The sequence below is a fragment of the Rhinolophus sinicus genome, linkage group LG18 (genome assembly GCF_036562045.2).
Source record: "Rhinolophus sinicus isolate RSC01 linkage group LG18, ASM3656204v1, whole genome shotgun sequence".
Classification (NCBI taxonomy): Eukaryota; Metazoa; Chordata; class Mammalia; order Chiroptera; family Rhinolophidae; genus Rhinolophus; species Rhinolophus sinicus.
In genome coordinates, this window is record NC_133767.1 from 16,688,704 (window position 1) to 16,705,976 (window position 17,273).

Below are 17,273 nucleotides of genomic sequence, written 5' to 3' on the forward strand. Positions count from 1 at the left end.
TCACTTTTGAATTTTCTATGAAAACAAGCCCTCTGTGAACGCAATCACGGAACACCAATTCCTAGCTCACATCTCACTGCATACCTTCTCCAGACAACCCTGTCAGCTTGTCAGGGCATGTTTTCCCATGTTCGAGGCGGGGACTTGGGCTCAGAGACTTGTGTGGGGACCCAGGGGCCCGGGCGGAACTCAGAGCTAGTGGTCCCCCTTTCTAAGGAGAGTTAGAGGTTTAACGCTTCATCCACTAACACTTAACGCCCACTTTTACACGTTTAGTGGCCTCCAGGCAGCTTTGTGTCAGCAGGTTTCAACCGTGGGAGCTCGTGGACTTTCTTCCCACCCTAGAGACCACTTGCTTCCAATGCGCTGGTGCCCGGCAGTCGATAAACGTGGGCACGTGGCGAACAGCCTGGGCTTTGGAGTCAGACAGTCATTCATCCAGACCGGGTCTGCCGTTACTAGTCCTGTGACCTTGGGCTCATACTTAGGTGCCCTGAGCCTGTAGGGTAAGGATACCCACTGGGGTGGTGGAAGGCTGCCATGGGCTAAGGTGTGGAGAGAGGTTAGCTTGGTAATTGGCAGCTGCTGCTGTTGATCTTATAGTTCCTATTGTTATGATTGCAAACAAACAGTTATATGGTTGCCTGGTTTCGCTCTTTTCCTAGCCCAGCAGAAAGAGGCAGATCAGGCACATAGGACACTAATCTACTGACCATCCGTCAAACCCCTGCTGCATTTTGGTCAGTGGTCCTGAGTCTATTGCTCCCTCCCCCCCCCCCCGGCCCTCTGGCAGGGGGGCCATTTCCATGCCGTCCCATCATCCGCTCTCCACCAGCTGTGTTTTCAACCTGGGCCCCGTACAGAAGGCTTTCTGTGGAAAGGGCTTGAACTGAACATTTTAAACCCTGAACATCGAAGCTGCACATAACAAGGTTGTAAAGCAAAGCTATAAAGCTCGTTTTCACAGAGAAATTTCTGGATCGCAGTTTCAAAGCAGCTGGTGGCTGCCCCGGTGTGGCGTCCCTTTCAAGTGTCGGCAGGTTGGTTTTCAAAGCAACCCACCCCAGGTCCTCGTCTTTCCAGATGGGAAGGTTTTGAACGGCTTTCTCCAGGGAGTGTTGCTCCTTATTAGTTCATCTGTCTTTTGCCCCTGGAACAGGTTTTTGATCACATGCGCTTTCTGAGGGCAGAGGTTCCTAACGTTTGCTCGTCCAAAGTGAGCAAACGCATTCTTTTCTTTTGTGAAGATGCTACCAGCCATGCAGAATCGAGGCTTCTTGATGATACATGTTTCGTAAATGCAATTATGGCATTTAAATGTCTGTTAATGTAACAGAAGCAAAACCAAATTGAAATGGGAAGAATTCTTGCAATTTAAATGTCTTTGTCATCAGAAATATTTCTGAAACTATCCCCTCAGTTTAATAAATTATGAACAAAATATGAAGAGGCCAGAGTTGCTGTCTTTTTCAACTCTTCTGTTACCATTAAAGATGGATTTGAATCGGCTTGTTGCTATGGCAATGAGGCCAGGGGCTTGGTTTTGAACATTCCATTCTGCTGCATAACCCCGACGTGCGCCATTGTCTGGGATGTAATGTATGCAGCCTCTACATGGCGGCAGCGTTGACCGCTGGACCTCTTACCACAGTTCCTCCCGGTCTCTGCTCCCTGACTGCACCCTTCACTGTCTGCATTTTGTCCTCTGGGAGGTTTTTTCCAAGAAGGGCTTATGGGTGCTATATATCCCCCAAGTTTCTTCCCACTGTGGGTGGCGGCCCATTGTTGTCACCTCTGGCCCACTTGATGGGATTCACCCCTGTCAGACGCGCATCCGTCATCTCAAGGCGTCCAGAGCTCTGCCGCCTGCTGCTTCCTGACGCACCCCTTTGGGGACAAGATGTGTTCCAGGGCTAGAGATGAGTGACTTTTGAGACAACTGGCAGTCCAGGGTCCTCACACCGCTGTCCCTGCCACTCCTTTGGGGACTTAATTTATTTGCAGGCGTGAGGGACAGGATTTAAACATAAATATAAGTATATCTTTTCTTTTTCTAATTACAAAATTAGAAGTAGGCTTATGATAAAAAATACAGTTTAACAAAGCAGAAAAGAACGTTCCCATAATGTCACCCCCCCAGAGCGAACATTGTTAATTATTTGGTGATTATTTTCCCAGACTTCTTGTATGCATATATGCATACGTTCATGCCTAGAAACTAATGACTATTTTTGACTATTTTTAACAGTGGCTTTGTACTATATGCACGTTTTCCGACATGCTGCTTTTCAGAAGTGTCTCTTGCTACTTTTCGGAGCAGGTGCACGTGACCTGCCTCATTCCCTGTAAGGCTGCCCGAGGCTGCGTCAGGCCTGCCGTGTTAGTCATTTAAGCCATGTATTACTGATGAACGTTCTGATCTCTCCCTGTGATCATGATGCCTCAACGATCTTTGTGTATTTAAGAGGGAAGGAGAAATTCCTGGGGGGACTTGGCCAAGGGGTATATACATTGTTAATTTCTAGTCCATCATTTCTGCCATCTCTGCCTCCCAAGTGCGTCTCCAAATGCATCTCCCCTCACCACCTCTGCTGCCAGCTTCGTCACCCACCTGCCACCACAGCTGCCACTGTTCGCCCTGTTTCCGCCCTGGCCCCACCTGTCAAAATCCACGTGGTACCCAAGCGCCATGGTGATCTTCAAAAGCAGGACTCAGATAATGTATTTCTGCTCAGCACCCTCGGTGGCCTCTCATTGGGCCTTAAAACAAAATCCAGACTCTGCCCCGAGGCCTACAAAGCCCTGCCCTGTGGGACACCTTCCCGCTACCTGCCCTCCCCTCTTTGGGTGCGCGTTGCCCTCCAGCCATTTCCGCCTCCTGGCCCTGACCGCTGCTGTTCCCCCTGCCTGACACTCGGTGCCCCAGACTCTTCCTCTCCCAGCCCTCCCTGAGCAGCTCTCCTCGGCACCCTCAGCCGGCCCACTCTGTGCCCTCATCCAGGCAGGCCCTTCCCTTCGCATCGGAAATTCCCATTTCCTTTTCTTCATGCAGCGAGCATCTGAGGCGGTGCCACCTAGGACCCCTTAGCACGCCTGCACGCGTCAATACATTACCAGGAGTCATGGCAGTGTCATCCTCCCTGTTGGCTGGACCCCGGCAGAAGGCTAGAGAGTCTGTTTTATACTTGGATAATCTGGAAGGAGCCGGGAGCAGCGGCGAGGGCACACGTTACAGCTTTTACATTTAATCCCTGTAGCAAGTTGGGCCGCCTCAAGGCGTTCGGCCCCAGTTCTCCAATTTCTGGGGACTCCAAAACTACAGTTACTTAAAACGTAGGGTTGCAACACTGTGAAGGCCGTGAGGAGACTGGGGGGGGAGCCTGCTCGGCTGACGACGGCTTGAGAATCCTCACGCCCCCTCCGAATCCTTCCTGGAGCCAGCTGTGGCGTGTGGCTTCACACCGCCTCAGACGTCAGTGCGGCTGATTCCGGGCCCTGGGACTGGCTGCGATTTCCTGGACGGTGACAGCTGTCTCCCGGCTGGGAGCCTCCTAGCTGGCCGCACACATTTGATTGTTTTGATCCACGATGACTGGGCAAAAATACTGGGGATGCAGAGGGTTCTGCCCACCGTTTTCTCGCCTAGCCTCGTCGTCACCCCTGCAGGACACACACCTGAAGCTGAGCCCACTTAGATGGCAGTTGGGCCAAGAGCAGGAGCCAGTCGCCTCCCCTGTTTTAACTTGATGGGCATGTTATCAAGGCTTTCACTCTCCCTCCCTCCCTGTAGGGCTGTTGTGAGGATCAAACGAGAGGAGCTGAAAATGTTTTCTAAGGTACAGAGCATTGTTCCACTGTAGAGGATGCTAGTTTTACAGTCACCGCCACTGCTCTTAAACAGCGGCCCACCCGGGAATCACGCTTTCCCGTGGAGGAGCAGTGCACCTCTTGACCTCCGACTGCCCACCAGAGTCAGACTCCAAATGCGGGAGTCACGGCCTCAGTCGGTTTCCATAAAAGGGGCACGGACCACCTCCGTACACTCAACCTGAAGACTTTCTTATTATCTTTTTTTTATTATGTTTTTAAGTGTCATTAATGAATATGTGCTCACTTGAATACAGGGGTTCTCAGCCTTTCCAGGTAATTCTTTGTTGTGGGGGGGCTGTCCTGTACATTCTAGGATGTTTAGCAGCAGCCCTGGCCTCTGCCTATGAGATGCTAGGAGCACTCCCTTCCCTCTGTGGGGACAGAGTTCCGGAGAGCAGGTTCCAGGCTCTCGGCCTCGCATGGGGAGGTGCTGGGTCCGGTAGTGAATGACCATCAACTGTGATTGGTTGGCCGTCAGCTGTAACCAGTTAGCCAATTGGCTACGGATGTAACTGCGGGGCTGCGTTGATTGGTTGGTTGGTTGGCAGGCAGAGAAGTGAATGGCGGACTGCGGATTGTGTGGCTACTACTGCGTGTGTCTCGCCTGCCCACCAGCAAGAATATAGTGGTATGACTTCCCCATCTATGGCTCTGTGGGTGTTCCTTTTTGGCCTCACCGTGTCCTGTGTTCTTATGTGGGGAGCAGGAGCTGAGACCCCGCAGGCCGCCCTGCATGACACCCGTTGTGACCCAAAACATCTCTGGTCCTTGCCAGATACCCCGTGGGGGGCAAAACCATCCCCAATTCAGACGATGAATAAAAAACAATTCTGTGAGGCAGGGATCTGTTAACCCATTTTTATGGGTGTCAATACACCAATCAGAGGACTTAGGTAACTTGCCGAGGTTTAAGTCACTGACGCCATGTCCAAGGCACGTGGGTGCACTGCACCCCTCCTTACAGCCACTACCCAGACACCGATGGAAAACAGTCATTCAGAAAATATTTGTCAGTCACCCACTCTGTGCCAGGCACATTCTATTTGCTCAGTAAATATCACTGATACTTGGTTTTGGCAAGGTGGGAGGGAGGGAGTGTAAAAGATAGACAGCTCCATTAGTTTCCTATTGCTGCTGCAACCACTTCCCACAAACCTAGTGGCTTTTCTTACAGTTCTAGAGGTCAGAAACCCAAATCCAGTTGCCCTGGTCTAAAATCAAGATGTCGGCCGACTTGTTTTTTCTGGAGGCTCTAGATGAGAATCCCTTTCTCCTCCTTCAAAGCCAGCAGTGTAACATCTATTCTCCTCCCTGATCTCTGCTTCCATCCTTAAATCTTCTCTTTCTGATTCTGATCTTCCTGCCTCCCTCTTGCAAAAACTCTGTGATGACATTAGGCCCAACTGGATAATCCAGGCTAATCTCCCCCACCTCAAAATCCTTAATTATATCTGCAACGTTCCCTCGCCTTGTAAGGTGACATTCGCAGGTTCCAGAGAGTAAAATGTGGACATCCTGGGGGCCCTTTATTCAGCCTCCAATAGTCAGCCCTCTGACCTTCACAGATTTATGTCCATCGCACATGTAAAATACATCCATCACATCCCAAGTTTCCCAAAAGTCTCAACCTATAACAGTATCAACTCAAGTCCAAAATATTGTCTATGTCTTATCTGCTCAAAGTTCTGACATCTCGTCATTTATATCATCTACATTAGGTGTGGGTGAGACTCTGGATATAACCCATTTTAGGGCAAAATTCCTCTCCATCTGTGGACTTGTGAAACTAGAAAACAAGTTCTCTGCTTCTAAATACAATGGTGGTTCAGGCACAGAATAGCAGTTACAGACATTTCCCATTACAATAGGGAGAAAATGAAAGGAAAATACCAGTCACCAAACCCAAGCAATTTTGAAATCCACCTCGGCAAACTTCATTAGGTTTCAAGGCCCGGGAATAATTCTCCATGGCTCAGGGCTCCAGCCTCTGGGTCCTGGCTCCACCCTTGGTCCCCCCTCTTTCGTGAAGGGTAGCATGTGTTTGCAGCTAAGTAGTTTTATAAACCTGTTTCCTGCCCTTAGAATTTTGCGAGTCTGACAGCCTTCTCTGATTTCATCCTTTTTCACTCCCATTCAGTTCAAGCCGGTGGTGTCTTTGCTGGTATGACAGTCTCAGAAACGATGTGGGTCTCCTATGTATGTCTCTAGAATTCACTCCATTAGCTAAGAGCCTTCTCCACAAGTCTTCCCGGGATAATCTCATCTCTATTCCTGGATTCTGCTGAGATATCTAAGGGGATCCATGAGCCACATGTCTAATTTTCAAGAGCCCTTGGTGTGACTGAATACTCTAAACTTTGAACTAGCAAAATTTTGTCTAGCCACACCCTTGGTTTTCTCTCCAAGCATATTTCTCTGACAGGGACTCTCCTAATTTTAATGTCTTTTGCAACCTGGATAGACTGAGAGCTTCCCAAATGATCCAATCCCAGTTTCTTTTTACTCAACAGCTCTTCCCTCACTCTCTTGTCTTTTATTTCACATTGTATTTTAAGCAGCAAGAAGAAATCAGATTACATTCACCATTTTGCTTGGAAAGCTCTTCCGTTAAATATTCAAGTCCATCTTTTACAAAATTCCACTCAACACATGCAGGTACCAATTCAGCTAAGATTCTGCCACCGTATAACAGGATTCCTTCCACTCTAGTTTCCAGTAACATGTTCCTTATTTCCTCACCAGCAGCACCTTTCGTATCCATATATTTGTTGTTGTTTTAGTTATTGGTCTTTTTAGGATGATTTCTCTAAGATAATCACATTTTTCTACACAGTGTTTCTCGCTTCTTCATGAGCCCTCACTGATTCACAGGGCCTAGGGGTGAGAACTTGGACATTTTGGGGAGCCTGCTACCACAGCTGGTCAACCACCAACCCTTTGTTGCTTGTGTCTCCTTTTCTCAGAACAATGTTAGGTACGACCAGGGGAGTATAGCTAGGCTGACCAGTTGGGTTGCCCAGACATTCCATACTTTTTGTCCCAGTGGAAATGTTCTAGTGTTCTTTTTTCAAAAATATCCTGGCTTTGGTGATAGTTTCTGGTCCCTCTTAGATCTCAATGCGTGGCCTTAAGATTGTAAATGTACAACCTCAGGGAGACGAAACACATATGAAAAACTGTCAAGCAGTTAAGTGCTAAATGTCCTGACATTTAGGCACTTCGAAACACCCTTCCATATACAGGACAGCTCCCCACTACTCTGCCAGACATTTTCCCATCTGGAGTTTCAGGATCATTTGGAGGCCTTTGAGGTTTCATTTTCCAAGTGGGGCCCTTGGACCAGCAGCATCAGCATCCCCTTGTTAGGAATGCACATTCTCAGGCCCCATTCAGGACGCAGTGCATCAGAAACTCTAGGGGTGGGACCTCACAATCTGTTCTAACAAGCCCCCAAACCAAAACTCTCTCTCTCTCTCTCTCTCTCTCTCTCTCTCTCTCTCTCTCTCTCTCGCTCGCATCCCAGGCATGTGAACACCACATTTAATACTATAAATATTACTCTGTCCGGAGAGTTGCTCATTTGTCCCTGCCCTTTGTTTTCTCATTGTCAAAGTGATGACAGTACATGGCTTTGGGCGATTTTTTGGGAAATGTTAGTTTGGCAGGAATAGTTCTTTGGTTCTAATGATCTATTTTCAAATGAGTGTTTCTCCAAGTAACAGATTTCCTTTTTTTTCACTCTTTTCGATGGTTCGCAGGAGCTGAGAAAAAGCCTGGAACGTAGCGTAAGTCTGCAGAGGAAACACAAGGATTGTTCCAGTGACGAGTATGACTCGATTGAAGAAGACGTCCTCTCTGAGCCCGAGGACCATCCCAGACATGACTCCATGCAGAGGGACGTTCCTGAGGACCAGGGGACAGAAGGGTGCCCTTCCCAGGGCCCGGACACCCTCGTGGTGCTGGAATTTAACCCGGCTTCCAAAAGTGAGCTCTGCCTGACGTGGCATTTCTTTGGCTTTGCTGTCTCTGAATCCGACAGTAGGACTTAAGTTTCCAGTGGTATTTTGACCTCAGCTTTGGGGTGAGCATCTCACAGGCCAGGGAGGTGTACCAGTCAGATCTCTGGTGATAGCAAGAGGCAAAGGTTCCCAAAGGCCTCCAGTGACACGGCAATTCCAGATGGTAAATGACTGTCAAAGAGGCTTGTGCACTGTAGCATGTGCGGCAGCCTCTGCATGCCAAGGGGCTTGAGAAAAAGGGACTGTGTGTTGGCTTGGAGTATTGCGTCCAGGGCTTAGCAGGACTCGTTTCCCTCCCTCTCCTTCCCCTCCCCTGCCCTCCCCTCTCTTGCCCTTCCCTTCCCTTCCCTCCTTCTTATTTCTGCCTGCCTTTGTCTCATCCTGGTACCATTCTCAGGTAGGCGCTCCACACACAGGCCCAGAATTGAGACCTTGGCTTTGCAGCTCCATCCAGAAACTAGATTTCGCTCCCTAACAGTCCCAACAGAAGTCCCAGGCCTGGCTGTGGAACCCACACAGGGTCCCACCTCTGAACTAGTCACCGTGGCTCTGATTGGCGAGGCCCAGCCAACAGGACTGTGGGTGTGGTTCCCGCCGCCCAAACCACGTGGACTGATAGGTAGTCGTTTCCAAAGGAAAATCAAGGTAGATCTGAAGGCAGATCTGCTGAGTAGCCAGAAACCACAGCTGCCACCGGAAGAAATTTTTCAGAAAAGACCCTAGAAAGTTGAGAGGGGGCTGTGGACAGACAGTAAAGTGGTTCAGGGCAAGGCCAAGCCGGGGAAGCCTGCTCAAATCCTGCTTTCATCACTTCCCAGCCGTGTGACCCTGAACCCATGACGTGAACCTCAGCCCTGCTCTGGGACAGGACGTATTCGTTTCCTATTGCTGCTGCAATAAATTACCACGGACGTGGTGGCTTCAAACAGCACAAGCTTATTATGTTATAGTTCTGCAGGTTGGAAGTTGGACGTGAGTCTCACGGGGCTAAGATCAGAGTCAGCAGGACTGTGTTCCCTCTGAGCCCTCGGGGAGCCTGCGTCCTGGCCTGTCCAGCTTCTGGCGCCTGACCCTTCCTCCATCTTCGGCAGCACTGCTTCTCCCTGACCTTTCTTCTGTAATCACACTGCCCTCCGAACCTCCTCTTCTGCCACCCTCGTGTGTCTGTGTGTGTGTGTTTTATTGTGGTAAAATATATAAAACACAGAATTGACCATTTTCACTATTTTTAACAGCACCGTTTGGTGTTATCAAGTGCTCGCACATTGTACCACTGTCACCACTACCTGTCTCCAGAAGTTTTTCATCATCCCAAACTGAAATTGTCCCTCTTCCATTTTTAAGGACCCTTTGATGACTTTGGGATAATCCAAGATAACCTCCCTGTGTTGAGGGCAGCCAATGGATTAGCATGGTTCGTTCCCCTTGCCTTGGTACCTAACGCGTGCCCAGGTCGCGGGGACGAGGAGGTGGCTATCTTTGTGACGCTGTCATTCCGCCTACTGTCTGTCCTCTAGGGTGGCTGGGGAGCAGAGGAGACAGTGGGTACCTGGGCACATCGACAGCTGTCACTTTTTCTGTCGTCAGCATGTTTTCCGCACTGGGGGCAATCTTGTGGTCACTTGCCCTCTCCATTCTCTGTCTTGTGCCACTGGACAGAGCGGGTCCTCTCTCACACACAGGTCTGCCCTTGGCCCTGTCAGGCCAGCCAGGGAGCGGTTAGTTCAGAAACTGTAGAGAAACGTGTGTCCTTCTAGGGTTGAGGAGACAGTGGGAGGTCCATACAAGTCTGACAGACCTCACACAGGCTCCAGCATCTATCCTGAGCCCCCAAGAGCCCCTGGGGCCCAGGACTTGGGGCTTTCCTCTTGTTTGGGCCCCCACGGGCTCCCAGGGTTTCCTCTGCTGGAACGCATACTGCAGGGCAGTTCAGCAGGCACTTCCTGGGTTTTCGGCCTTCCTATGCTGGGAAGTCACATACTGGCCCTTCTCCCTGCTTGCTTGCTTTTTTCTGTTTAGCTACCTTCCTTGCTGCCCAAAGGGCAGCCTTTCTGCCCGGGGGATCTGAGTGCGTCCTTCTATTCCTGCCCTTAAACCTTTCCTGGCTCTCAGGCCCTGGAGCCACTTTCCCTAAACTTAAGCCTCTTTCACACCTTCTTCACAAGTTTCTGCCGTCTCCAGAAAGTGCCTGTACTATGTTTTAGCTGCTATTTAAACCAGCACCTTTCTTTTCTCCCTCCCTCCCCTCTCCCTTCACCTCCTTCCCCTTCTCCCTCCCTCCCCCCTTCCCTCCCCCTCCCCCCCTCCCTCCCTCCCTCCCTCTTTCTTTTCTTCGTTATTCTGGGCTGGTTCCAAGCAATCATATTCATGAAATCAAGGGTTGATATGCTGGTTACATATTTTGTCCATATACAGTCAGACCTATAATTGCTTACAAAAACATTTGCCCCCATGGCATCTGGAATCCGCTCCTGTCCTCCCAGGGGTTCAGGCGCCCCACTTTGGGAAACGTTGACTCTAACACATGGCAGGTGGGCCCGTCACTGCCCGGCTTCCCTCACCAGCCCAGGCCCTAACCACTCACCGGCCACACACCCTCCAGCTGCCCAGCCCTTGCACATGCTGTTCCGTGTCTGGAATGTCCCCCGCTCTGCGCCCCTGCTAACCTCTTAGTCACCTGTACGGGCCCTCCCTCTTCATTGCTGTGGACCCGCCAGCCATCCTCCAGGCTGCGGGCTCCTCTGTGACCCTGTTGTCAGGAACCTTCTGTCCCAGTCCTGCTCGCTGATCCAGTCAGCCGTCCTTTTCCTTGGCGGGCTCGGAGCGCCTCAAGGGCTGCAAATGTGCTTCACTGTACTCTTTTGATGCCAGTGTCCTTGGTGGTGCCATTATGTTATGTGCCATGCTGTCAGTGAAACCCAGCACCTCACCGAGTTTAACACTTGTCCCTATTAGGAAATGTAAAATGTGGAAACCTGTGCGTGTCCTAGCCTACTTCAGGTATTTGCCAAAATGTGGTGTTTGGCGCACAATGGCTGTCAGCGAGCTTGTTCCGTTGTGTGTGTCAGTCACATCTCTAGCCCCAAGCTAGCATGGCGCCCGACGTGGAGCAGGGCTCAATAAATAGCTGCTGCATGAATAAGTGAATGAGCAAATAAACAGATGCCCGAGCAGAATGCCCCAGCTCTGCTGGCACTTGGTGGTTGACATGAAAAATAATTGTTTTCCGACAGGTCATAAAAAAGAAAGGAATTTGTCTGCTAAGCGGAAGGACGCGGCTGAGGTCTTCATTCCCAGCAAACCCGAGCCAAACCCGAACCCCCAGCAACGCCCCGTGTTCCCAGACCAGGAGAGGCCGTGCTCAAGTAAGAGTTCTGGGTGCTGCTGAGCCAGGCTGGAACTGGGCCTGGGCCACTCTCGGGGGCCGTGGGGGGGTGCTGTGATAGAAGAGGCCTTGTTGTAGTACCCTCTCCATCGCTGAGGCCTGAGCTGACCTTTTGCAAATGTATTCTTTGTCAAGGTCTCCAGAGAAACAGAACAAATAGGGTGGGGGGATGGGAGAGGGAGCGTGTAAGGAATTGGCTCAGCGTTTACAGAGGCTGGCAAGTCAGGTCTGCTGGGTAGATGGGCAGGCAGGAGACACAGAACCAGCCCATGTTTTAGTTCAGAGGCCATCACCCACGAAGGAGCAGTGTTGCAGATGAAGCCCAGAGGCAGCCTGCTGGAGAATTCTCTCGTACTCGGGAGCGGCAGTCTTTTTGTTCTATTCGGGCCTTCAGCTGATTGGATGAGGCCCACCCACATATGGAGGGCAATCTGCTTTATTCTAACAATTAAAGCGTTAATCTCATCCAAACACATCCTCTCAGAAACACCCGGAATAATGTTTGACCAAATACCTGGGTTTCCCAGTGGACATATGACCATCACATCTGCCTTCTTGTTCTAGGACCAATATGTGGTTATAATTGAAAATTTAGTTTATATTTGTTTTTACTTTTCAATTAATTTGTTTGCTTTATGTGGATCATATGTATAAATGGTACTATGTTCTAAAGGTACAAAAGAGTTTATGGGGAAGAGTCAGTCTGCTGTGCTCCCAATGAAATGAGAAGTTATACTGAAACGTACTGGCTGTGAGCCAGCCAGCACTGTAAGCTCTTCCTTACATCACCTGTACGTAAATTATAGATGTAATTTGCTAATATCTATAAGTAAATCACAACCCTTAGAACTAGCCTTTAAGGTAGGTACTGCAATTGTCCCCATTTCACGGATGGGGAATGGAGGCACAGAGCAGGTGGAACCTGGGGAAGTGACTCCTCTGCCATGTCTGTGACTGACAGACTGGAGACGAATCACCTCAGCATGACACCCTGGGTCACATCCAGGGGCTGCAGTGGCTCTGTGGGGGCCACTTACTTCTGGTTTCTGGGGCCTGAAGAGCCTCATATTGCTCAAGGCATCCTGGCATCCCAAGAATTTGGAACCCTGGGGTGCCCTGGGCAAAATCCAGCCCCCGCCAGCCAGCCTTGTTAGATAGGCAACTGGTCTGAGCCAGGGACTCTGTCCTCTGTGGCTGTAGCGTTCTACTCGTGTTTACTAGGAAGCGGGAGGGACTGTTTCCTGCAGGTGCAGGCCAGGGGCCTGGTGGTGGGCATCAGCCCCTCCCCCGCAGGCATAGTTCGGAGATGGGACCAGTGCACTTTGAGCCTGAGGCCTGAGGCTTTGAGCTCGTTTCCCAGCAGTTGAGGGCGGATGGAAGAAGGAGGAGGAAATAACAATGCTACCACTTACTTACTGAGCATGTGTTCTGAGCTATGTAAATACTGTCTGCGTTTGGATTCCCCCAGAAGCAGACTCTGAGATAAGGATTCCAGAACAGCCTTTATCTGTTAAGTATACGTGGCTCCGAGACGTAAGCCACATTTGGAGAAAGGAAAGTTGAAAACCATGGCGTTGTCAGCCCCCTCACACGGGAAAGGAATCATAGTGGACCCACGCGTACCATGAGGATTCGTTTGTGAAGGTTGCAAAAAGTGCACATGGCCAAAGCTGCTCTTGCAAATCTCTGATCTGATGAGTGCGAGCCGCCTGTATACGTCTGTATAGATGCCGCCGTACAGACACATCCCTTTCAGTAAGCACAGACAGTCAAGCGGCTCCTGGGTGGGAACAGTCATAGCTTCCTGGCCGACCCCCAGGGGAAGCAGTTGGTTTTGTTTAGGGTCTGGGTGGCAGGGACAGTAGGTGTTTTTAAACACTGGCATTAGGCAGCAGGCTCTAGAATGTTCACACCTCTAGAGGTGGGTGGAACCTAAGACTTCCCCAGCTCACCCTCTTCAGGCAAAATCTGGACCGCTGACATGGTTTACCTTGTACTTGTGGGGGACTGTCTTTTGGGGGAGGAGCATATAGAAATCAGCCTTTTTCTATCTTCCTGGTGAATTGAACCTTTTATCACCGTGTATGGTCTTTTTTTTTTCACTCTAGTCCTGCTTCCTGCCTTAAAGTCTACCAGCTTTCCTTAGGTTAGTGTTTACGTGGTGTATCTTCTTTCATTCTTTCACTTCCAAACTTTCTCCTGTAAGCAGCACGTAATTGTTTTTTTTTTTTTTAATTCTCTAACAATCTATGTGTTTTAATGGGCACATTTAGCCCATTTATATTTAATGTAATTGCTGATCTATTTGAGTTTAAATCCACTCTTATCGTTTGCTTTTTATTTGTTCCTCCTGCTTTTTTCCCTCTCTCTCTCCTCTCTTGCCCTCTTTTGAACTGTTACTTTATGGTCTTCTTCTTTTTTCCTCTGTATTAGCTTGTTAATTATGCATTCTTTTATTATTCTTTTAGTCATTATCAGAGATCGCAACGATGCATTCTTAACCTACTAAAGTCTACTTTAAATTAGCAGGTTTACCACTTCTCATTCAATGCAAGGGCCTCACAACTCTGACACTTCATTTGCTCTCCTCCCAACGCAAATGCTGTTGTTGTCACGCATTTTAATTGTCTCTAGATTTTAAGCTTCCCTCGATGATGACATCATCATCATCATTATTATTTCACACAGTCAGTAGTGTTTGGGATTTTCGTCCATTGTTAACCTTCCAGTACCCTTCACTCTTGGCTCTTTCCAGGAGTTCACCCTGACTCTCAGACGAGCTCCAAAGTCTGTCATCAGCTCTTGTCAGCTTCCCAGCCTTGCAGCAGCTCTTCTCAGAATCAGCGTCACCTTGAGGGGAAACGCCTCCCTGGTGCTGGGTTCACCTCTCTGGGTGTCCTCCTCCTGCCTGCCGTTGGCCCTGTAACCCTTCCCAGCCCTGTTCATTCCCCACGCCTTCAAACAGATTTCTTCTTTCAAACAGATTTTTATACTATTTGGTCTAGGTTTTCTAGTCGTGCTCTAAGGAAGGGTTGGTCTGGGTTAGTGAGTCTGCCATTGTCAGAAGTGTGACCTGTTGCTTGTACTCTTTCAAAAAGAGGTATTTCTCTCCTCGTCCCTTTTTCTTTGGCCAGAGTCTTAAAATTGAATTTGTGTCAATTAAATGAGGCTCTCAGCTCCATGAGAGCTTCATTCCTTTCTGTCGCTGTCACTGCCCCTGGTTCCAATGAAAGGGCCTCCTGTGCTGTATTACTCTGGTCTCTGTCCATCAGCCTCCCTTCTAAAGGCCTTTTGTCTTCTTGAGGGTGGAAGAGCATTGGTCTTTAATGCGGAAAGTTTACTGTCCAAGTTGTCTGAGGAGATATGTCTGAACCACTTTTCCCAGACAAGCTGCCAACCATAGAAATGAAGTAATGCCCCTCAGTGTGAGTGAGTTAGGAGATCCCGGCAGGCCTGCAGTTAGCATTTTTGTCAGGAAAACGTGCCACAAAAGGCCATTCTGCCAAAGTCCAGAGTCTACTAACAGATTAGTCAGTGTTCATTCCTAACAGCAAGTGACAGAAGTCCCAACTGGCTTAGACAACAAAGCAAAATGTTGCTCACGGACCTGGAAAGTCTAGGACTATAGAGCCGACCTCAGGCATGGTGGGATCCAGGCGCTCAGATGATAACACCAGGAAGCTGCTTCTTTCCCACTCAGCTCTATCTTCCTCTAGTCCAGTGGGTCTCACACTTGAACGTGCATGAGAATTATTTGCAAAGCAAATTAAAACTCAGATTATTTGGCCCCAGCCTTGATTTCTAATTCAGTGCCTCCAGGGTGGAGCTTAAGCATTTTAATTCCTACCAAGTTCTCAGGTGATACTGACGGTACTGGACCAGGGGGCAACTTTGGGAACCACCTCTGTCTCAGACATGGCCCCGAGGTGGCCTCCCGTGGCTCCGGGCTTCCTTTTACTGGCTGAGCAGCCCCAGGGGAAAGGGACTGCTCCTTTCCTAATAGTTCCAGCAGAGTCCAAAACCAGGTCCCCGAGCTGACCTGCAGTCTTCTGTCTCCGTGGGCAGGGAGAGGCAGTTCTCGCCATGGCCAGGCTAGGCCGGGAGTGGGGTCAGAGCCACCCACACCACGTGGGCTGAGAAGAGTAGGGAAGGGGTGGTTTCTCGCAGGAAAACCCAGGTGCTGTGAAGGTCACTGTTGCTGGAAAGATGAAAGCAACTGCTGTTCATTTCATCTGAGTATCAACTACACATGACATTTCACTACAGATTCTTCAGAGGCAGGGAATGGAGCAAAGGATTGTGCTCTCCAGGAGGAAAGAGTAGAAATCGGCGGGGTGTGGGGGAGCCCTGATTGCCTGCCTTGGAAATCAGGCGCATTCCTGGGCTGAGGAAGAGACAGCAGCAGCAGACGGGTGAATATTAAGAGTCACGGACACAACCTGCCTGTGGAGAAGCCCCAGGAGAAGCTTCCGAGATGAGAAGCACACAGGCCTTGACAAGCCATGTGTATCAGCTATTTATTGCTTCCCAGCAATCGACCCCAAATGCCCAAATGCAGAGGCTTAAAGCAGTAAGCCTTGTGTTACTGCTCAGGAGTCTGCAGGTGTACTGGGTGGTCCTGACGTGAGCTAATGGCCGGCCGGGTCGCATGGCCTCCGATGGCCTCCCATGTCTGGCAGCCCCGGGCACCTCAGCTGACATGACTCGTGTCTCCTCCACACGGTCTCATTACCCAGCACGTGGTGGTCTCAGGACAGTGAGAGAGGACACGGCCCTGAGTAAGTGCTTTCTTAAGACTGCTTGGTCACGATTGCCAATGGCCTGTTGGCCAAAGGATGTCACCAGGCCACACCCAGCGAGAGCAATAGACGCTACCTCCTGAGGGGAAATGCTGCACCATCACAGTGCAGAGCGCACGTGTCCAGGGGTGGAAGGACTGAGAGGCCGTTTGTCATGGAAAGCACATGGCTCGTGAACATGGGCCACCTTGAAATGCACAGAGTACTTGAGTACTTAGTACTGGGGTAGCCCATTGTCCAAAGTACAGCGTCCTCCCCACCTCCCCATTGGATTTTAGAGGTGAGTGTGAGCGTTTAGAGGTGAGTGTGAGCGTTTAGAGGTGAGTGAGCGTTTCAAGATGCAGCAGGACTAACTAAGTCGGCTGTTTCTCTGGACCTTTTGTCACACAAAATCATATCATTTCCAGGCTGACCGGCACCTGACCCCAGAGGCTGGGGGTGCACTGTGGAAACTGGGACTCAGGCCGCAGCTAAACGGGGCGCCGCTGCCCAGCTCCAGCCTGATTGTCAGCGGGAATGCTGCTCAAGGGTTGCCGATCGTATGATATTTCAAGAGGTTCCAAGGAACCCTAAGTTTTCTCCCTTTTTAAAAAAGCTTGGCATCTATTTCCAATTTTTTAATAAAAAGCGTAGAAGTTACTCAACACACATCCGCAGGCTGAGTTTGGCCGGTGGGCTGCTGGCTTACGATCTCTGATAGGCAGTTGTTCTCGGATTTAATATTTGCCATTTCAGCGGCTTCCCAGGTGACCTCAAAGGCCCCTTGCATGTGGTAAGGGGTAATTTGGCTGAGACTCTGAACGTGAGCTTTTCTGGTCACAGCTGGCGCCTGGGAATAAGTCACCTGGCTGGTGAACCGACCGACAGCCCCGCATCCTTCTGTTTTCCTGGTGACATGTGTTCCGTTCGCGGTAAATCTCCTGCATGACACGCTCGCTCTTTGTTTCTCTGCAAGCTATGAGAACGAAGTCCCGGTGAAGCGGAGAGGAAGTGGCATTAATAGAAGAGGGATGGTTCTTAACCAGGGAAGAGCCTAGGGGGACGCATTAAAAGGTGGAATTTGGCTTTTGCTGGTGGCACAAATTTATCAGGTGAATAAATCCACGCTCCCTAGCTCTATGAGGAGCATAAATCCACCCTCATGAGGTGTGGTGTTCAGGCCCGTGCAGCAGTGGCTCACCTGAATGAGCAAGGAGGGCT

At 49.9% G+C, this 17,273-nt stretch overlaps 1 protein-coding gene across 10 annotated transcripts in view; it reads left to right on the plus strand.

Annotated features, from left to right (window-relative positions):
* The window catches only part of KATNIP (katanin interacting protein), a 151,532-nt gene that overhangs the window by 70,828 nt on the left and 63,431 nt on the right, over positions 1-17,273 (plus strand). For all 10 annotated transcript variants that reach the window (XM_019754670.2, XM_019754669.2, XM_019754672.2 and 7 more), the window contains 2 exons: positions 7,629-7,854; positions 11,123-11,254. In XM_019754670.2, coding sequence (XP_019610229.2) covers positions 7,629-7,854; positions 11,123-11,254 — 358 coding nt within the window. The remainder of the gene's footprint in view (positions 1-7,628; positions 7,855-11,122; positions 11,255-17,273) is intronic.